The 21,683-nt window shown below is 34.2% G+C and overlaps 2 protein-coding genes across 2 annotated transcripts in view; one reads left to right on the top strand and one right to left on the bottom strand.

Moving 5' to 3' along the window:
• The first annotated feature begins 448 nt into the window (after positions 1 to 448).
• The window catches only part of LOC142350699 (uncharacterized), a 44,890-nt gene continuing 23,655 nt past the window's right edge, over positions 449 to 21,683 (top strand). The window contains exons 1-5 of the mRNA XM_075402628.1: positions 449 to 723; positions 18,021 to 18,233; positions 20,604 to 20,753; positions 21,034 to 21,165; positions 21,431 to 21,550. Of these exons, the coding sequence (XP_075258743.1) occupies positions 543 to 723; positions 18,021 to 18,233; positions 20,604 to 20,753; positions 21,034 to 21,165; positions 21,431 to 21,550 (796 nt within the window). The 5' untranslated portion in view covers positions 449 to 542. The remainder of the gene's footprint in view (positions 724 to 18,020; positions 18,234 to 20,603; positions 20,754 to 21,033; positions 21,166 to 21,430; positions 21,551 to 21,683) is intronic.
• Positions 582 to 21,683, bottom strand: part of LOC142350700 (uncharacterized) — a 72,496-nt gene continuing 51,394 nt past the window's right edge. Inside the window, exon 3 of the mRNA XM_075402630.1 lies at positions 582 to 707. Coding sequence (XP_075258745.1) covers positions 692 to 707 — 16 coding nt within the window. The 3' untranslated portion in view covers positions 582 to 691. The remainder of the gene's footprint in view (positions 708 to 21,683) is intronic.

Below are 21,683 nucleotides of genomic sequence, written 5' to 3'. Positions count from 1 at the left end.
AAACATGGATGAAGTTCATCAACTTTTCTGGTGAGCGAACGTTGCGTTTTATCCGAACTTCATAGGTAGACGAGAGGACTAGTGTAGGGGATCAATGGTGTTAAAAGTTTTTTCAAAATGTGATTTTAAGCTTGAGCAATACTGTCTCAAAAATTTCTACTTTGTAAAATTAGTGGTTGCCAGCTTACTTTTGCCGTTGTATATTTAGATGGCTGTTTTGCTGATTATCTGGTTTAGATTTGTTTTGGACTGAAAGTCCAAGTCTCCCCCTTATTATTCATGCAAATGAGTCCGAGTACAAACAAACAAACCATCGGAAAAGTTTATTTCGTAATCGCACATTATTTATTGGACAGCTGATTTAGTCGTAAATTAGTTAAAGTTTAAAAGGAGCTTCAGAAAGCTTTCGATTTTGCCGCTTTTACCAAACAGCTTTTTTCGTATTTTGAAGAATTTGAAGCTATAACTCGATAACTATTTGCAATAATTATCCTTGTCACTTTTGATTTTGTAATAAAAAATTTGAAGTCATTCTTATTTTAATGAGTTTTTGGCTCAGGCTTTGCGTAAACCTTTTGGTTGTGGTTTGTTCTACAAGCAGTTTGATCACGTGTGACTTCTCTGTTCCGAGCAGACCTCTCTCGAATTTGGCCAGTACCCGGTTGACTGTCAACAATATTGAGACATGCATTCATCTGGCAGACAAGCTAAATGGAACAATAGGTAAAACAACCTATTAAACAAGCTTCAATAGGTTGAACAAGTTTTTATGAGCAAAATATTGAAAATTTTTTTGATAAAAATCCACGACTAAATAAAATAAAATAATCTAAACGAAGAAAATTGACAAGGAAGGCAGCACAAATGATGTCCAACGCATCGTATGTCAAACCATTCAGATGAGGTAAGTCTATTCGTTCAGACGCTGTTTTGACCTGAAAGCGAAAGTGAGAAAAATTGGCGTATGAACTAATTTTATCTGAGTGAGAGAAGTTCTTTTGATCATGCGCTGCCTTAAGTGAATGAGTTTTTGACTTTGAAAAGTAGTTTTTGACTGAATGGCACATAGAGATAACCATTTTCAGCCGTTTTTTCGACTAAGTGGCCCAGTTTTTTTTCTTTTAAATTGTTTTTTTTTCTAAAAATGACTTCAATATGACACTATATTGAAATGTAAACATCAGAAATTGACACCACAGTGTTTTGCAGAGCCTAAAATGCGTTTCGAGTTCAAAATTGGCACATATTTTTGATTGTTTAGTTAAATTTTGGCTTTTTTCTTTTAATTTCTTAATTTTTGGATTTTTCAGCCGTTTTTTGTCAAAAATCAGTTAATATGGCACTTTCCCCTTTGATAATTCATATACTCTACGCTCCTTTCTATCTCAATTTAATTTTGTTTTATAAAATTGTACACAATCTAGTCCGATTTTGATAGTTTATTGCAATTTTTCTGTTTTTTTGTCTGTGTTTTGATTTTAATTACTAAAAAATGTCTTTTTGTGCAACATGAGGGACTTCGATTTCGTTTCAATAAAAAATCAATCATCTGTTCGCGTTAAGTTTTTGAAAAACAGTTAAATTTTTTTCATAAATGCAGTCTTTAAAATTTTTCGACCTTTTCTTGCGAAATGCTTCGTACGTTTGAAATCCGTTTTTCTTTTTTTGTTCTGTTCAGGAGGATGTATCTGAGTCTCGGTTGACTCGTTGTCTTTTCTATGACTCGAATGCTGAACAATTAAATAAATGTATTCGTTTTTCTTAAATTTTTCATTTTCATTTTTAACTTTCAAAAATCAAGAATTTGTCTTAATTACGTCGTTCTTTATATTGTGTTCATATTCTTCACATTTTGGTTTGTATCGCTCTATTTTTGTCCGGGCACCTACATTTATACTGGTTACATTGTTTTTTTCCTTTTTTAAAAAATGAACAACGATTTCAGCTTTTTCTCAGATTTTCGTCGTCTCTGGTTTGCTATAGATTTCATTCAAAATACGGCAGTACTGAGAGTTTGCTGGAAAACTTTTTCTAAAAAATCCTTTTATTGCTATTTATTGTATTTTTCTTCCGGCCTTGGAATTGTTTTTAACCGATTTTGGCCTTTGATTATTATTCTGTTGCTTATGTCTTTTCTATGATTATTTTAAAATATATATATTAGTATGAGTGATAATGTCCAGCAAGAATACAACAAGGAAGAAGTATTTGTTGTTTTTCTCTTAATTGCAGTGATTAGAAATCTAATTGTAGTGGTTTTCTGATTCTTAAGTTTGAGCATTCGTTTTGAAAGATTTACCTTAGTTTCGAAGTTATTATTATTATCTTCCTTTTGCTTTCGCTGTCATTTTTAGATTAGAAGCAGGATTTATTTGAGGGCAATTGATAGCCCTGTCAGTTTTTTCAGCCTATCAGTGTTCTAACCATCCTAATTATTTCGGTTTTTTCAATGTTACCAAAAATATTTATTGATATAAAATTTTATTGCACTTTCTCTTGGTGACAGTGGTTCAAATTTCACCAATTTCTAGATCAGACCTGGGAAGGTAATGAGTTATTATCTTAATACAAAAGGTAAAGGCCTCAGCTGCAATTACGGTTTTTTTGTGAAGTCTTGACGCTTCGACTCGCTAACAGAATTTTTTTCGGATATGTTTTTTTTGTTTCGTCGTCTGACGCTCTTTTTCGTTTTACATTTGTTCACACAGCCAAGCTGAACATGTCAAATTTTTTAAATGATTTCTTCCTCTCACTATCGGTGTTTGCGCGCTTGACGTCACTCTCTTTAGCAAATTTTTTTGCGTGATTAGATTTTGATCACAAGTGACTTATCTCACTCAATAAAATGACTTTTGCACTTTAAAACTTAACTTTAATTTGAATTTATTTAAGGCCACAGGAACTCATATGTGCATTAAATGTCCCCAAAGAGAGGCTTCTGCGGTATGAATTTTAAAGCTTTTATAATTTATCAAAATGTTTTCGTCCATTCTTTCAATTTAGATCTGTGTCTGTTTCTATCTCTATTATACGGCACGCGGGTATTTTTCTTTCGCAGCTATTCCGGCCATCTGCTGGCTATGTTTTTTAGCTGAAGCAAAATTTTTCGTGGCTTGAACTAATGACTTTCGTTTTTGAGCATTGACTTTCGTTTTCGAGCATTGGAACTTTATAGTAGCTTAGTTTGTAATACATAGTAAATTGCAACTAGTAGTAATATTCAATATGGAAAGATCACTTCGAAAATTTTATTCTCATATAAGTCCCTCCTATCTATCTGATCTACCCCCATCCTGCTCCCACCTCACACACACGCGCACACACACACACACACACACACACACACACACACACACACACCTATGCCCTCACCTAACCTTCCCCACCGCTTACCCCCCACCTAAACCTATCCCCCATACCTACGCCCGCACCTACAGCCTACCCCCACCGATCTAAGCCCCCACCCTCACCTACCTATGCCCCCTCCGTCCACAGAACGAGGACCCCCAACGACCCACATTCCCAACTAAAAATTGATTATTTACAACTCTATGTTGCAATCTTTGTTTTTTAAATATCTTTAAACAGGTAGGATTAATTGAAAAAGTTTTTATTGCACAACTCTTTGAGTCTTTTTAGGTATTCTACCGGCTATTTTAGTTTAAAATTTCATGTTTTTAGAAAAAAAAAACAATAGACAAATCATTAAGAAATAAGAAAGAAAACAAGTCAAAATCCTAACTCCTGAAATACTGAAACATGGAACTATGTAATCAAATCATCAACAGCATCCGAATTTTCACCATCAGATAAAAAAGTAAACTGTCAGATGTGTATAATGTGAAAAAATGTTTAAGAAACAAACGAAGCGAGATTAAGATTGCCACTTTCTTTGCATCAAAGAATGTTCTGAAATTTTTAAATTGCTAAATTGCGATTTAAAACAGTTTAATAGTTGTATCTTGCTTCATACAAAACCAATGCTGCCTGTTATTACCCGAATACGCAAGAGGAAATGATACATGGATTAATTGAGAACAAACTACAAGTTTGTGGAGGCAAACTTTGCAGAACTGATAGGACCAAGTAGCAGCAAAGTAAAAATAAAGAACAATTAAAATCTTATTGCACAACAAATTAAAAAATGGTAAAACCATTTCGAAAATATTACACATTAAAAAACTATTCACTTTTTACTCTTTTTATTACAATGGTAAGACAAATTTCGCGTTTGTGTTCAAGCTCTGTTGTTGAACATGTTCGAAATCTCTTTGTTTGCAATGTTTCTATATTTCATCGCAAACTTATCGCCGACTTAATGGTACTTTATTTACACGTGTCCGCAAAATCCATCAGCCAGTATTGAATCACCAAAACTTAGGACATGTGAAAGTTTTCCAACTGAGATTTCCTGGGATTGAGAGCAATAATTTAGATTGTTCTACAAATTATGATACTGTCTGGTTCAAGTCAATAAAAAATACGATTTAGATATACAACCCGAAGGTTTAAATTTCTGCGGGAAGTTAACTTTATGTTAACGGATGTCTAACATTTTGTGGAAACAAGTAAAAGTGATTTCAGGAAACAAGTAAACGACACATGGTCAAAGATACGCAAAACAAAAACTAAAATTGGCAAGCAACCAGCTAATAACTATTTATTTACAAAGAATTCCGGCCACAAAAAAACTCATCCGTTTCTTTTTTTTTCCTGAAATGAAAACAAATTCTGAAAGTTCCAATATCATAGTGGAATTTTTCGGTATTTGACCTTGTCGACTTTTGCGTTTCTTGCTAACCGAAGACTGCGTGGAATTCTTTTCGCGTTTACATAAATTGACGAACAACAGAATGCAACATGATTTCGTACTCAAGCGTTGCCTAATTGTCAAATGTGTTGATTTCAAGTTCAGCCGAGAATTGATAACTGCCCAAAAATTTTCAATGAAATGTTTGTTTTACCAACGACGCTTAGTTATAGTTACAGGTTGGCTTTGAAAAGTTCAGCCAATAGAATTTTCTCTGTATCAGTTTTTTTTTAGCTCTTTCAAATTTTTTCTGGTAGGATTTTCCCAATAAGAGAATTCAGTATTGCACAATCTATGCTCTTCAACTTTTTATTCTGCTCAATGTCAAAAGAAAGATTACTGCGAAAATTATTTGTTGCCAAATAACTACACGACTATTAATTCTTGATTTTTTAGTGTCCGTACATTTTAAAATTTAAATTTGTCGAATTTAGCCCCATGCCTCGCAAAAAAAACTTTCAATGTAACTGTAAGAACGTTAGTGTTGTATAAAATGGTGTCCATTTGAGGAATTTAACCCAAAAAGTACTGTATTGAGAGCACGTTCATACATGCTGAAAAATTGGCGTTAACAACTTTGTTTGTGACGTTTATGTAAAAATTCTGACACAAAAACCTCTGCAAAATTGGAACCATCAAAAAATAGATATGTATGTTTCAGATAACTGTTCGAAGGAATCTATCAAGAAGAACGAAATTTAGTTATTGCTTGTTAAATATATCTTGAAATCTGAATCTCAATGAGGGCTCTCATCCATACTTATCTAGGATGAGCACAAGGAGTTTCATTTGGTCTGAATGTTTTAGCGTACCTTAAACATGCAGTCTAGCGTTTTGCATGCATTTTGAGCGCTGCGAGGTGGATTCGAACCGGGGTCTGTTAAGTTCGATCAGGGTATAAAAACGTTCGCAAACCACTAGGCTAAATCCCTTGCTGTGAAGCATCTGTTAATTCAACGTCCACAGAGAGCCACTGAACAACATGCGCCATATTGTTTTGCATGCATTTTCAAAAAGTTCAATGACCGAAAACTTGCCATTGCCAGAATAGTCTTTCACTGGAAGGCTATCCATGCCGTAAATGTCAATGACTGATTAGCCGCGGATGCAAAAATAGGTCATTGACCTAAAAGCTGCCAATGTCCGAAAAGCTGCCTGTGCCAAAAAGGTCAATGACCGAAAAACTGCGGATGCAAAAAAAGGTCAATGACTGAAAAGCTACCTATGCCGTAAAGGTCAATGATTGATTAGCCGTGGATGCAAAAATAGGTCAGCGACCGAAAAGCTGCCAATGTCCGAAAAACTGCCTGTCCCAAAAAGGTCAACGACTGAAAAACTGCGGATGCAAATAGGTCAATGACTGAAAAGCTACCTTTGCCGTAAAGGTCAATGAATGATTAGCCGTGGATGCAAAAATAGGTCATTGACCTAAAAGCTGCCAATGTCCGAAAAGCTGCCTGTGCCAAAAAGGTCAACGACCGAAAAACTGCGGATGCAAAAATAGGTCAATGACTGAAAAGGTACCTATGCCGTAAAGGTCAATTAATGATTAGCCGTGGATGCAAAAATAGGTCAGCGACCGAAAAGCTGCCAATGTCCGAAAAACTGCCTGTCCCAAAAAGGTCAACGACCGAAAAATTGCGGATGCAAATAGGTCAATGACTGAAAAGCTACCTTTGCCGTAAAGGTCAATGAATGATTAGCCGTGGATGCAAAAATAGGTCATTGACCTAAAAGCTGCCAATGTCCGGAAATCTGCCTGTGCCAAAATGGTCAATGACCGAAAAACTGGGGATGCAAAAATAGGTCAATGACTGAAAAGCTACCTATGCCGTAAAGGTCAATGAATGATTAGCCGTGGATGCAAAAATAGGTCAGCGACCGAAAAGCTGCCAATGTCCGAAAAACTGCCTGTCCCAAAAAGGTCAACGACTGAAAAACTGCGGATGCAAATAGGTCAATGACTGAAAAGCTACCTTTGCCGTAAAGGTCAATGAATGATTAGCCGTGGATGCAAAAATAGGTCATTGACCTAAAAGCTGCCAATGTCCGAAAAGCTGCCTGTGCCAAAAAGGTCAACGACCGAAAAACTGCGGATGCAAAAATAGGTCAATGACTGAAAAGTTACCTATGCCGTAAAGGTCAATTAATGATTAGCCGTGGATGCAAAAATAGGTCAGCGACCGAAAAGCTGCCAATGTCCGAAAAACTGCCTGTCCCAAAAAGGTCAACGACCGAAAAATTGCGGATGCAAAAATAGGTCAATGACTGAAAAGGTACCCATGCCGTAAAGGTCAATTAATGATTAGCCGTGGATGCAAAAATAGGTGATTGACAAAAAAGTTGCCCAAGTCCGGAAATCTGCCTGTGCCAAAATGGTCAATGACCGAAAAACTGGGGATGCAAAAATAGGGCAATCACTGAAAACCTGCTTAAAAATTTATTTCATCGCCGAAAATGTGTCACGCGAAAACAGTTCTTGAATGACATTTGCGATCCTTCACAGATATTGACAGAATAAAGATTCTTTAAGTAAAAGTCCGAAATGAAATCGAAGATGAAAAATTGTCCATTTAAATGATGTACAAAATAATAAAGAAATTTGAATTACCTAGATAGATGTGCAACACGGTCAAGATTTTGTGTAGCGTTTTTAAATGCTCAACAAAGATTGTTGCGATTTCTTTGCTCTTTCTTCCGTCTTTTTCTGTATCTTTTCTTTCTTTTGTGTTTTTTCTGTATTTCGTTTCTTTCGCTTTTTTTCTCCCTCTTTTTTTCTCCCCTCTCTTTCGTTTTACTTTCCTTATTTTCTGTGCTCCTTTTCTGTCTTTTAGTTTTTTGTCTTTTTCTTTTCTATCTTTCTTTTCTCTGTTTCTCTCTCTCTCTCTCTCTTTGTTTTCTGTTCTTTTTATCTGTCTCTGTTTTTTCTCATTCTATTTTTCCCCTTCCGCTTGTCTTTAGTTTCTCGTATCTTTTTCCTTTCTGCTCTTCTCTTTTGCTTTTCTCTTTCTTTTCAGTCGTTCGTTTGTCTGTTGCTTTTTTTTCTGTCTTTCTTTTCTCTCTTGCTTTTCTCTTTTTTTGTTTTTCCTTTCTGTCTTTTCTCTCTTGTTTCTTTCTTTTCTCTTTCTTTTCGATTTTTCTTGTTTTTTTCGTCTGTCTGTCTATACTCTTCTTTTTTTTCTCTCTTTCGATTATCTCTTGCTTTTTATTCTCTTTTCTGTGTTTCCTTTATCTTTTTTGTCTTTCTTTTCTCTTTGTTTTTTTGTTTTTTTTCTGTCATTTTTTCTCGCTTTCTGTTCTGTCTTTCCTTTCAATCTCTTTTCTACCTTTTGTTTGTTTCTTTTCTCTTTCTTTTCGCTTTTTTCTGTTTTCTTCTGTCCGTCTGTTCTCTTCTTTCTTTTCTCTTTTGTTTATCTCTTTCCTCTTACTTTTCTCTCCTTTCTGTTTTTCCTGTCTGTCTTTTCATTTGTCTTTGTCTTTTCTCTCTCGTTTCTCTGCCTTTACTTTTTTTTCAGTCTTGTTTCCCTTTCTTTTGTCTGTTTCTTTTCTGTTTTTCTTTTCTCCCTTCTGTTTCTTCGTTTTCTCTTTCTATTCGCTATCTTCTGTTTTCATTTGTCTGTGCTCTTCTTTCTTTTTTCTCTTTTGTTTACCTCTTCTTTTTTCTTTTTTCCGTATTTCCTGTCTGTCTTTTCTGTCCTTTGTTTGTATTTCTTTTTTCTTCCTCTTCTCTTTTTCTGTTCTTCTTTTCCGCCTTTTTTTTCTCTTTCATTTTTTTCTTCTTTCTTTGCTCTCTTTCTTTTCTATCTTTTTTTCGCTCTTTTCATTTGTCTTTGTTTTTTCTTTTTTTCGTTTCTCTGTCTTTTCTCTCCTTTTCAGTCTTTTCCCCTTTCTTTTGTCTGTTTCTTTCTGTCTTTCTTTTTCTCATTCTTTTTTCTCTTTGTTTTTCTACTGCTTCTCTTTAGTCTCTCGCATCTCTTTTCCCTTATGTTTTTCTTTTCTGCTTTTCTCTTTCTTCTCTGTCGTGTTTTTCTCTGTTGCTTTATTGTGTCTTTCTTTTTTCTCTTAATTTTCTCTCGTTTTGCTTTTTCTTTCTGTATTTCCTTTTTCGCTCTTCTTTCCCCTTCTCTTTGGTTTTTCTTTCTTTCTTTTCTGTATTTCTATTTCTATTGTTTCTTTTCTCTTTTCTGTTTCTTTTTCTATCTTTCTTCTTTTTTCTTTGTTTTTTTCCTTGTGTTCTCTCTTTTGTTCTTCTCTTTCGTTTTTCTTCGCTTTTTCGTTCTTTTCGTTTTCTTTTTCGTTTTTTCTTTCTCTTTTTTCTCTATTTCCTTTCTCTCCTGCTTTTCTTACTTTCTTTTCTGTCTTTCGTCTCTTTTTTCTGTTCCTTTTTCTCTCTTTATTTTCTCTTTTATCTCTTTCTTTTCTGTTTTTTCATATGTCTGTCTTTTCTTTTTTTTGTTTCTGTCTTTTCTCTCTCTTTTACCTGTTTTTTTCTATTGTCTCGTTCTTTTTTTGTCTTTCCTATTTCTATTATCTCTCCATCTTTTTTCTGCTTTTTACTCTTTCTTTTCTCTCTTTTGCTTTTCTCTTTTTGTCTTTTTCTGTACGTCTTTTCTCTCTTTCCGTTTTTCTTTTTTCTGTATCTGTTTTCTCTCTTCCGCTCTTTTCTTTCCCCGCTTCTCTTTAATTTTTATTCCTTTTCTGTATTTGTTTTCTGTCTTGTATTTTCTTGTATTACTTGTCTTTTTCTTTTCTATATTTCTTTCTCTTTTGTTCCTTTTATCTGTCTTTTTTTCATTATTTTTTCTCTTTCGTTCCTCTTATGCTACTCTTTATCTTCTCGTTTCTTTTTTCCCTGCTTTTTTTCGTTGCTTTTTTCTCTGTTTTTCTTTTCTCCCTTCTTTTGCTTTCTTTTCTCTTTCTATTCTTTTTTTTTCAGTTTTCTGTCTGTCTTTTCTCTCTTTCGTTTATCTCATGCTCTTGTGTCTTGCTTCTATCTCTCAGTATTTCCTGTCTGTCTTTCTTTTGTCTTTGTTTTGTCTTTTTCTGTTCTGTCTTTCTTTTCTCTCTTTCTTTTCTCTTTTTTTCTGTCTTTCTGATTCCTTTCGCCCTCTTTTGTTCCTCTCTCTCGTTTTTCTCTTCAGTTTCTCGTTTGTTCTCATTTTCTCCCTTCTCTCTCGTTTTTCTCTTTCTTTTTTGTATTTCGTTTGTCTTTCTTCTCTTTCTGTCCTTTTCTGCCTTTCCTTTTTTCATTTCTTTTTTTTTCTCTCTTGCGTTTGTTTTTCTTTTTCGTTTTTCGTCTCTTTTCTGTTCTCTTTCTCTTCTTCTGCCTTTACTTTATCTCGCTTGTGTTTTCTCGCTCTCATTTCTGTTTTTCATCTTTTTGTGCTTTTCTGCTGCTTCTTCTTTTCTTGCTTTTCTCTTTCTTCTTTATTATTGTTTCTTTTTCTTTTCTGTATTGTTTCTTTTTCTCTTTCTTTTCTGGATTTTTCTCTCCATTTGTATCCTGCTTTTCTCTTTTTTTCTTTTTCTTTCTTTTTTGATTTGCTTTTCTCGCTTTCTTTTCTCTCCTTATCTTCTTTTTTTAGTTTCTGTTTTTCTCTTTTCTGTTTTTTTTGTATCTTTTCTCTTCTCTCGTTCCTCTCTCTTTTTTTTCTGTCTCTCTTCTCTTTCGCTTTTTTTCTGTTCGCTTTCTTTTCTCTTTCCTTTCTGTTTTTCTCTTGATCTTTCTTTTGTTCTTCTCTTTCGTTCTCTTATCAATTTTTGTTCTTTTCGCTTTCTTTTCCGTTTTTTCTTTCTCTTGCTTTTCTCTTTCTGTTCTGACTTTCTGCTGCCTTTTCTTTCTTTTCTCTTCTTCCTCTATCTTTCGTTGCTGTCCCTTTTCTCGGAATCGTTTCTTTGTCTCTTTCTTTTTTGTATCTTTTCTCTCTCCCCTTTTCTCTTGAAAATCAAGAGAATCTCTCTTGCTTTTCTTTCTTTTCTGTCTTTTGTCTCTTTTTTCTGTTCTTTTTTCTCTTGTGCCTTTCTTTTAACTCTTTCTTTTTTTTCGCTCTCATTTCTGTTTTTCTTCTTTTTTCTGCCTTTCTTCTGCTCTTTAGCTTTCTTGCTTTTCACTTCTTTATCTTTCTTTTCTGTCTCTTTTCTCTTTATTGTTTTTCTTTCTTTTGTTTTTTCTCCATTTGCATCTTGCTTTTCGCTGCTTTTTCTTTTCTTTTCTGATTTGCTTTTCTTGGTTTGTTTTCTCTCCTTATCTTTTTGGTATTTTTTTAAGTTTCTGTCTTCTCTTTTCTCTTTTTTTCTGTCTTTTTTCTCTCCTCTCTCTCTCTCTCTCTCTCTCTCGTTCCTTTCTATTTTTTTCTGTCTCTCTTCTACTTTGCTTCTTCCTTTCTTTTCGCTTTCTTTTCTTTTTTTCTCTATCCTTTCAGTTGTCTCTTTACTGCTTTCTTTTCTCTTCTTTGCTTTTTTTCTTTTGTTTTGTTTGTCTTTTCTGTTCTTTTTTCTGCCTTTCTTCTCTCTTTTGTTTCTTTGTTTTTTTTTACTTTCTTTTTTATATTCTTTTTTTGGCATTCTTTCTAATCCTTCTGTTTTATTTTCTTTCGTTCTTTTCTTCTTCAGTTTTTTGTTCTTTTCGCTTTGCTTTTTTTTCGATTTTTCTTCCTCTTGCTTTTCTCTTTCTGTTCGGAGTTTTGTCTGCCTTTTCTTTCTTTTCTCTTTCTTCTTTCTCTACATTTCGTTTCTGTCTCTTTTCTCTGTATCGTTTCTTTTACTCTTTCTTTTCTGTATTTTCTCTGTGCCTTTCTCTCTTGCTTTTCTCTTTCATCTTTCTCTATTCACTTCTTTTGTGATTTGCTTTTCTCGTTTTCTTTACTCTCGTTATCTTTATTTTCTTTCGTTTCGCTGCCTTTTTATTTTCTCTCTTTTTCTCTCCTTTTCTCTTCTTTTTGCTTTCTGTTCTCTTTCGTTTTCGTCTATCTTTTTATCTCCTTCTTTTATCTTTCTTTGCTGTCTTTCCTCTTTCTTTTCTCTCTAGGTTTTTTCTCTCTTGTCTTTCGTTTCTGTATTTTTTTGCTCTTCCCTCTTTGTTTTGTTTTCTTTTTGTTTTTGCCTTTCCGCCTTTCTTCTTTTCTGCCTTCCCCTTCATTTGTTTATTTACTTTCTCCTTTTTTCACCTTCTATTCTTTGTTTTTCTGTTCTTTTTGTTTTTTACATTTCACTCCAATTCTTCTCTTTCGTTCCTCTTTTGGGTTTTTCTTTTGTTTTTTGCTTTTTTCTTTTTCCTTTGTTTTTTTCTTTATGACTTGTTTTTCTCTTTCTTGTCAGCCCTTCTTCTTCGTTTTTTCTCTTTCTTTTCTGTCCTTTGTTTCCGTCCTTCTTTTCTCTTTCTTTTTTTTCTGTTTTTGTTCTTTTAAGTTTTTCTCTATTCTCTTCTCTATTTCTCTATTCTTTTCTCTCTATCTTCTTTTCTGCCTTTCTTTTTCTTTTCTCTCTTTTTTTTCTCTCCTGCTTTTCTCTTTTATTTTCTGAGTTGCTTTTCGCTTTGATTTCTCCGTTCCGCTTCATTTTTGTATTTTCTTTTTCATTTGTCTGTCTTTTCATTTCTGTCTTTTCTCTTTACCTTTCTCTCGTTTTTACTCTTTACTTTCAGTATTTCTTTTCAGTCTCTTTTCTTTTTCGTTTTTCTCCTTCCTTTCGCTTTCTTTTCTCTTCATTCCTTATTTTAATCTCTTGCTTTTCTCTTTCTTTTTGTCTTTCATCTCTCACTTGCTTTTCTCTTTCTTCGCGTTTATCTTTTGTGTCTTTTTTTCTGTCTTCTCTTTTTTCCTTCTCTCTTTTCGTCTCTTTTCTCCTCCTTACCGTTCTCTTTCGTTTCTTTTCTCTTTTTTCTATTCTTTTTTTCTGCTTTCCCTTTTTGTTTCTTTTTCTTATTTTTTTATTCTTTTCTCTTTTTCTCTTCTGTTCTTTGTTTGCTTTTCTTTCTCATTCTTCTCTCTTTTGTTCCTCTCTTTGGTTCTTCGCTTTCGTTCTGTCTTTAGGTTTTTGTTCTTTTCTCTTTCATTTCTGTTTTTCCTTTCTCTTGCGTTTCTTTTTTTTGCGTTTCTTCTCTTTCTTTTCTCCCTCTTTTTTCTGTCTTGCTTTTCTCTCTTTTCTTTCTGTCGTTTTCGTCTCTCTTGTCTCTCTCTTTCTTTTCTCTCTTTCCTTTTCTTTTTTCTGCGTTCGTTTTCTCTCTTTCCTCTGTCTTTTCTCTTTCGTTTATTTCTTCTTTTTTCTCTTTCTCATGTTTAAGCTCCGTATCATTGCATGTTATAAACGCTCCTTAAACATGCAGTCTCTCATAGAACGTGAGTTTCACTGTGCCACCATGTAGAATATCATTCTCTGTACAAGTGTTAGCGCTCCTTAAATATGCAAAATGGTAAAGCAGAAAACGTGGTTGGACAAAAAAATTGTTGGCACTTAGGATAATTTACTCAAACTAAACACATCGGTGATGAAACGTAATACCTATTGCTTTTGAACGTGGGGCATAACTTCCAGCCCCAGGTGGTGCAAAAAATCTGATTTTTTAACCTTCTATCTTTTCTTTTAAATTATTTTCTTGTGATGCTTTTGCGGGCCTGCTAGTTTTGAATAATTTAAATTACACAACAATACTCAGCGCTTTTTAACGTTAATGCATGATCTAATCTCTAATATTTTCTACGCAAAATGATACCATTTTTACCAGACTTTTATTGGTGTTTATTATTCTCAGACCGCAGCGCTTATTTGTTTTGCAGTGCCCCCTTTTTTGTCTCTAATTTTGAGTTGTTAGTTGATCAATTGAATACAAAACAAAAAAAATTCCTTAGTTGACCTGACATTGTTTGATTCATTAGAATTAGTGTTGTGATTCAAATAGTGATTGCATAAGCGCTGGATAAAGTAGTTCCTGAGTTGCTTTTCGCTTTGATTTCTCCCTTTCGCTTCATTTTTGTATTTTCTTTATCATTTGTCTGTCTTTTCATTTCTGTCTTTTCTCTTTCCTTTTCTCTCGTTTTTTCTCTTTACTTTCAGTATTTGTTTTCAGTCTCTTTTCTTTTTCGTTTTCCTCCTTCCTTTCGCTTTCTTTTCTCTTCTTTCGTTCTTTTTATCTCTTGCTTTTCTCTTCCTTTTTGTCTTTCTTCTCTCACTTGCTTTTCTCTTTCTTCGCTTTTTTCTTGTGTGTCTTTTTTTCTGTCTTCTCTTTTTTCCTTCTCTCTTTTCGGTTCTTTTCTCCTCCTTACCGTTCTCTTTCGTTTCTTTTCCCTTTTTTCTATTCTTTTTTTCTGCTTTCCCTTTTTGTTTCTTTTTCTTATTTTTTTCATTCTTTTCTTTTTTTCTCTTCTGTTCTTTGTTTGCCTTTCTTTCTCATTCTTCTCTCTTTTGTTCCTCTCTTTGGTTCTTCGCTTTCGTTTTTTCTTTAGGTTTTTGTTCTTTTCTCTTTCATTTCTGTTTTTCCTTTCTCTTGCGTTTCTTTTTTTTGCGTTTCTTCTCTTTCTTTTCTCCCTCTGTTTTCTCTCTTGCTTTTCTCTCTTTTCGTTCTGTCGTTTTCGTCTCTCTTGTCTCTCTCTTTCTTTTCTCTCTTTCCTTTTATTTTTTCTGCGTTCGTTTTCTCTCTTTCCTCTGTCTTTTCTCTTTCGTTTATTTCTTCTTTTTTCTCTTTCGCATGTTTAAGCTCCGTATCATTGCATGTTATAAACGCTCCTTAAACATGCAGTCTCTCATAGAACGTTAGTTTCACTGTGCCACCATGTAGAATATCATTCTCTGTACAAGTGTTAGCGCTCATTAAATATGCAAAATGGTAAAGCAGAAAACGTGGTTGGACAAAAAAATTGTTGGCACATAGGATAATTTACTCAAACTAACACATCGGTGACGAAACGTAATACCTATTGCTTTTGAAGGTGGGGCATAACTTCCAGCCCCAGGTGGTGCAAAAAATCTGATTTTTTGACCTTCTATTTTTTCTTTTAAATGATTTTCTTGTGATGCTTTCGCGGGCCTGCTAGTTTTGAATAATTTCAATTATACAACAATACTCAGCGCTTTTTAACGTTAATGCATGATCTAATCTCTAATATTTTCTACGCAAAATGATACCATTTTTAACAGACTTTTATTGGTCTTTATTATTCTCAGACCGCAGCGCTTATTTGTTTTGCAGTGTCCCCTTTTTTGTCTCTAATTGTGAGTTGTTAGTTGATCAATTAAATACAAAACAAAAAAATTCCTTAGATGACCTGACAAAGTTTGATTCATTAGATTTAGTGTTGTGATTCAAATAGTGATTGCATAAGCGCTGGATAAAGTAGTTCCTGAGTTGCTTTTCGCTTTGATTTCTCCGTTTCGCTTCATTTTTGTTTTTTCTTTTTCATTTGTCTGTCTTTTCATTTCTGTCTTTTCTCTTTCCTTTTCCCTCGTTTTTTCTCTTTACTTTCAGTATTTCTTTTCAGTCTCTTTTCTTTTTCGTTTTCCTCCTTCCTTTGGCTTTATTTTCTCTTCTCTCCTTCTTTTTATCTCTTGCTTTTCTCTTTCTTTTTGTCTTTCTTCTCTCACTTGCTTTTCTCTTTCTTCGCTTTTCTCTTTTGTGTCTTTTTTCTGTCTTCTCTTTTTTCCTTCTCTCTTTTCGGCTCTTTTCTCCTCCTTACCGTTCTCTTTCGTTTCTTTTCTCTTTTTTCTATTCTTTTTTTCTGCTTTCACTTTTTGTTTCTTTTTCTTATTTTTTTCATTCTTTTCTCTTTTTCTCTTCTGTTCTTTGTTTGCCTTTCTTTCTCATTCTTCTCTCTTTTGTTCCTCTCTTTGGTTCTTCGCTTTCGTTTTTTCTTTAGGTTTTTGTTCTTTTCTCTTTCATTTCTGTTTTTCCTTTCTCTTGCGTTTCTTTTTTTTTGCGTTTCTTCTCTTTCTTTTCTCCCTCTGTTTTCTGTCTTGCTTTTCTCTCTTTTCTTTCTGTCGTTTTCGTCTCTCTTGTCTCTATCTTTCTTTTCTCTCTTTCCTTTTCTTTTTTCTGCGTTCGTTTTCTCTCTTTCCTCTGTCTTTTCTCTTTCGTTTATTTCTTCTTTTTTCTCTTTCGCATGTTTAAGCTCCGTATCATTGCATGTTATAAACGCTCCTTAAACATGCAGTCTCTCATAGAACGTGAGTTTCACTGTGCCACCATGTAGAATATCATTCTCTGTACAAGTCTTAGCGCTCCTTAAATATGCAAAATGGTAAAGCAGAAAACGTGGTTGGACAAAAAAATTGTTGGCACATAGGATAATTTACTCAAACTAAACACATCGGTGACGAAACGTAATACCTATTGCTTTTGAACGTGGGGCATAACTTCCAGCCCCAGGTGGTGCAAAAAATCTGATTTTTTAACCTTCTATCTTTTCTTTTAAATGGTTTTCTTGTGATGCTTTTGCGGGCCTGCTAGTTTTGAATAATTTCAATTACACAACAATACTCAGCGCTTTTTAACGTTAATGCATGATCTAATCTCTAATATTTTCTACGCAAAATGATAACATTTTTACCAGACTTTTATTGGTGTTTATTTATCAGACGGCAGCGCTTATTTGTTTTGCAGTGTCCCCTTTTTTGTCTCTAATTGTGAGTTGTTAGTTGATCAATTAAATACAAAACAAAAAAATTCCTTAGATGACCTGACAAAGTTTGATTCATTAGATTTAGTGTTGTGATTCAAATAGTGATTGCATAAGCGCTGGATAAAGTAGTTCCTGAGTTGCTTTTCGCTTTGATTTCTCCGTTTCGCTTCATTTTTGTTTTTTCTTTTTCATTTGTCTGTCTTTTCATTTCTGTCTTTTCTCTTTCCTTTTCCCTCGTTTTTTCTCTTTACTTTCAGTATTTCTTTTCAGTCTCTTTTCTTTTTCGTTTTCCTCCTTCCTTTGGCTTTATTTTCTCTTCTCTCCTTCTTTTTATCTCTTGCTTTTCTCTTTCTTTTTGTCTTTCTTCTCTCACTTGCTTTTCTCTTTCTTCGCTTTTCTCTTTTGTGTCTTTTTTCTGTCTTCTCTTTTTTCCTTCTCTCTTTTCGGCTCTTTTCTCCTCCTTACCGTTCTCTTTCGTTTCTTTTCTCTTTTTTCTATTCTTTTTTTCTGCTTTCACTTTTTGTTTCTTTTTCTTATTTTTTTCATTCTTTTCTCTTTTTCTCTTCTGTTCTTTGTTTGCCTTTCTTTCTCATTCTTCTCTCTTTTGTTCCTCTCTTTGGTTCTTCGCTTTCGTTTTTTCTTTAGGTTTTTGTTCTTTTCTCTTTCATTTCTGTTTTTCCTTTCTCTTGCGTTTCTTTTTTTTGCGTTTCTTCTCTTTCTTTTCTCCCTCTGTTTTCTGTCTTGCTTTTCTCTCTTTTCTTTCTGTCGTTTTCGTCTCTCTTGTCTCTATCTTTCTTTTCTCTCTTTCCTTTTCTTTTTTCTGCGTTCGTTTTCTCTCTTTCCTCTGTCTTTTCTCTTTCGTTTATTTCTTTTTTCTCTTTCGCATGTTTAAGCTCCGTATCATTGCATGTTATAAACGCTCCTTAAACATGCAGTCTCTCATAGAACGTGAGTTTCACTGTGCCACCATGTAGAATATCATTCTCTGTACAAGTCTTAGCGCTCCTTAAATATGCAAAATGGTAAAGCAGAAAACGTGGTTGGACAAAAAAATTGTTGGCACATAGGATAATTTACTCAAACTAAACACATCGGTGACGAAACGTAATACCTATTGCTTTTGAACGTGGGGCATAACTTCCAGCCCCAGGTGGTGCAAAAAATCTGATTTTTTAACCTTCTATCTTTTCTTTTAAATGGTTTTCTTGTGATGCTTTTGCGGGCCTGCTAGTTTTGAATAATTTCAATTACACAACAATACTCAGCGCTTTTTAACGTTAATGCATGATCTAATCTCTAATATTTTCTACGCAAAATGATAACATTTTTACCAGACTTTTATTGGTGTTTATTTATCAGACGGCAGCGCTTATTTGTTTTGCAGTGTCCCCTTTTTTGTCTCTAATTGTGAGTTGTTAGTTGATCAATTAAATACAAAACAAAAAAATTCCTTAGTTGACCTGACATTGTTTGATTCATTAGATTTAGTGTTGTGATTCAAATAGTGATTGCATAAGCGCTGGATAAAGTAGTTTTTTTAGTACCTCCGGTATTCAAAACTGGTCATATAAAATTGCAAAATGACAGTGCATGTGTTTTAGCGTTATTTTGTCGAACTATTCAATTCTGTGGATTAAATTTGGACTTGGATCTATTATTTGATTGGTTGGAAACGGACAGTGAAAATTCGACAGATCAGTTAAACGACAAAGCATTCTGTTCAGTGATAATCGATTATCAAGAAAGACAGGAAAATGCCACCGCTTGTTCCGATGTTGAGTCAAAACTGCTCGCGACATTTTTAAAGGAGACAAGTACGTTCCTACTTTCTGAGTTTAGAAGTACAATCCAAAAAATTCATCCAATGAACAGTCTGGAAGATCTATTCTATAAATTGTTTAGCTTGAAGCTATCTTTTTCATCAATTCATGTCAGCGTGCCAAATTAATGCATCTTTTTGCACTTATTATGTCTTTCGCAGACATGTAACCAGAAATTTTTCCAAATATGATAAAGAAAAATTCATCGGGATTAATGCACAAATATTGCACAAATGATAAAACGGTCAATCCGTAGCAACAGATTTTGCTATTAATTATTACAGCCACAAGTCAACAGTCCCATTCAAAAACACATACTCGTATAAGAACCGTTAGGATTGTAGCAAAAAATAGGCTTGTAAGAACTTGAGGGAAAAAATTAGGCTTGCAAAAAAATTAGGCTCGTAAGAACTTGTGAGGTACTGCGGATCTTGCACGGTTTCTCGAACAACAAACTTAATCTTATTTTACTCATAAATAAATCTTGTAAGATCATGTTTTTCTCAAGAAGCAGGCACTTGCCAGGTCTAGACCTCAACTTATGAAAAGACTTTAAAAGTCTAGTTGGGGGCAACATTGACTAAAATTACATAGTCGAGGTTCCTAGTTAAAGCCGAGCTTCTTGCTTTTTGATGTGTATATATGTGTGCATGTTTGTTTGTATGTATGTGTGTGTATGTATATGTATGTATGCCTAGCTAAAGTGTGTTTTGCAACATTGGGTCGAGCTAAAGTCCAGCTTTTTTCCGGATCGAGCTAAAGTCATTTCAAAATTTTTGCGTCCAGTAAAAATCTTTTGTGAAAAATCCGAAATGAGATAAATTCCAGCATGTCTTGAAGTCCAGCTAAAGTCTTTTCATAGCTCAAATGAGTAGTGAATGGTATTTTTATAGCAAATTTTGGTCAAGCATTGTCTTTTCATAAGTCGAAAGTTCAACAGTTCCTCAAAGTTGCAGCGCAATTTGTAGCGCATAGAAAATTGAATTATTTTTTGCACTGTGTTAGCCGTTAGAAGGGGAGTTTATATTCATGTCAGATATTAAAACACCGCTTCTATAGAGTTCAGGTTCGGCCATAAATTATGGCTTTTTCATTTGACGGATAAAATGAGTTCATTTGACAATAAAATGTTTGTGTGCTAGACAATTGCCGATACAGAAATGACTACCCAAAACAACTCTTGCTTTTTTCAGAAAATTTTTTTTACTAAATAGCCAGCGTCTTGATTTGACCACTGATTTTGTACCCAACTTCGAAATCATGAAGATTACAAACAAATAAAATTTATTTGGAAAGCTTGAATTTGTTATTTTTTGCAGATCAACGCTGAAATAACGTTTTCAAAAACCACAGAATATTTACCTGCCAAAATTTCCTGCCTAATATTGATTTCAGAAATTTTTAATGCAAAGGATCTCTATCTATTCAACTTAGTACCCAACAATACCTTGTTTGGCTCTTTGTTCAAGATTAATTTTGATTGTTACCTGAATAGATTTATCACAAAACGTTGTGTTGCAAAATTGTTTTGTAATTTACACTAAACCAAAATTGGGCTTACAGGTAGCATATTCACAGAGAAAAGCAGACCCGATTCAAAAAGGTCAGAGAAGGTCCCAAGCCTGATTCAGATTCTGTCAGGTCAAGTACAAGGCTTTTAAGAGAACAATGCAGCAGAGAAAAATCAATTCTTGGGTTAATCTCAAGCGTAACAATCGATTTCAAGCAGAACTAAAACGCTCATTTTGACCTCCTCTACGAGGATGTATGATAAATTGATGAGTCAAAGAGAAGAAAACGATTCTAAGTCGGCAGAGAAACCCTAAGGTTTCAATTTTCTCTGCTCAGAGAGGCCTCAAGTCTTGGGAGTCAAGTCCAAGAATGGCCACTTCAAATGTTTTTGGACAAAAAAAGCATGAAACCAAATGCAATAGTCAATTAGTCAGAGAATTGCCCTCGTTATTTAAAAATATCCTATCTTCATAATATCAAGCTTAACTTTTTCCAGAAAAACACAAGTCTTAGCCTCTCTCTCCTTAGAGAGGTACCGAGTATTGGGCCCGCTTTCTAAGTCTTGTCAGCTCTCTGCCAAGACTTGGCCTCTAGAAAATAACTGATTCAAGACTGATGGGCTCTAGGGATTCGGTACGAGTAACCATTTGTGTGTCAGAAAATTTCTGAATAATAAGAAGTTTTAAATATGCTCGACAGCAGATTGGTGTTTTTTATTTAAAACGCGCAATTTTGTTGTAAAATTGAAGTAGGAGAGATGTGTACATTTGATGTTGGTTGATTCTCTGTTTTGACAATTTCGTCTTGTTACGGGTTGCATGGAAATGGTACTCCATTTTTGCTCTGATTCAGATAAGCCAGGAGATTGTGAAAACGTTGACAATACCAACGCCTGCAGTTCTCGATTTTGGCGTCATTGTAATGATGTTCTAAATGGCTTCACATGCGATGGATGTATTCAGGGATCAGAGCTGGAATCTAAATTCAAGTTGACTTGCAAAGGTAGAGTAAACTTTGCTGAAAATTATGAGGTTTTCAATTTTCGCGACCCTAGTCAGGACAATCTTTCAATATCTTTCAAGATTCTTGCAGAAAACGGTTATCTTGCAATACTCTTAAAGAAAATGGTTATATTACCAGATTCGTGTTATGGCTTAGAAGATACATCGTGCTGCAAGATAGTACACGATAACTACTACAGATTGACACGGGGGTTTTAAAAAAACTAAGAAATATAATTTAAAGATTTTTTAGAAAGTGTAAATGTTTTTTGAATTTTCAGACACTGATGAATGTCTGAGCGATGTTTGTGGAGAAGGAAGTAAATCGTGTGTGAACAAACCATTGGCGTATGATTGCATTTGTGATGAAGGATACAGCTACAACGACACTGGATACGGACACAAATGTGAAGGTAAATTGCACTGACTGAACAGGTGAATTTTCGCTAACTCCAAAATAAACAAATTTGAACAGCAAATTCTAGTCCTCGCCTAAAATTTACAAATATGTGTATTTTTTTCAAAGCTCTTTCTGTAAAGATTGAATGCATATATTTTGCGTGATTAATGTGCAGCGTTAGAGCTCATTTCTGAGACAAGTGTGTTATCTATCGGATCGCGGTATATCTCCTTTTCTCTGAGAAAAATTTGAAAAACTCTATGAAAAAAAATGTTTAGATATCGACGAGTGTTTGACCAGTCCCTGCGCGGGTGTGATACCGTGTGTGAACACAATTGGATCTTTCATCTGTGACTGTCAAAACGAAGGACTAGAATATTCTCTGAAAGGATGCTTAGGTAAATCGTTCACTTAACTAATAATCGCAGGTTTAAACTTAGAAGAATTCTCCTGTGGATAAGTAATAAACATGCTTTCAGTACCGCAAGATTTTCTCATGAAATTTAATAACTTCAGGTATTTATTAACATT

Source organism: Convolutriloba macropyga, chromosome 12 (genome assembly GCF_964194025.1).
Source record: "Convolutriloba macropyga chromosome 12, txConMacr16.3, whole genome shotgun sequence".
NCBI lineage: Eukaryota > Metazoa > Xenacoelomorpha > Acoela > Convolutidae > Convolutriloba > Convolutriloba macropyga.
The sequence above is the reverse complement of the archived record's forward strand: the minus strand, read 5'-3'. Positions and strand labels throughout refer to the sequence as shown.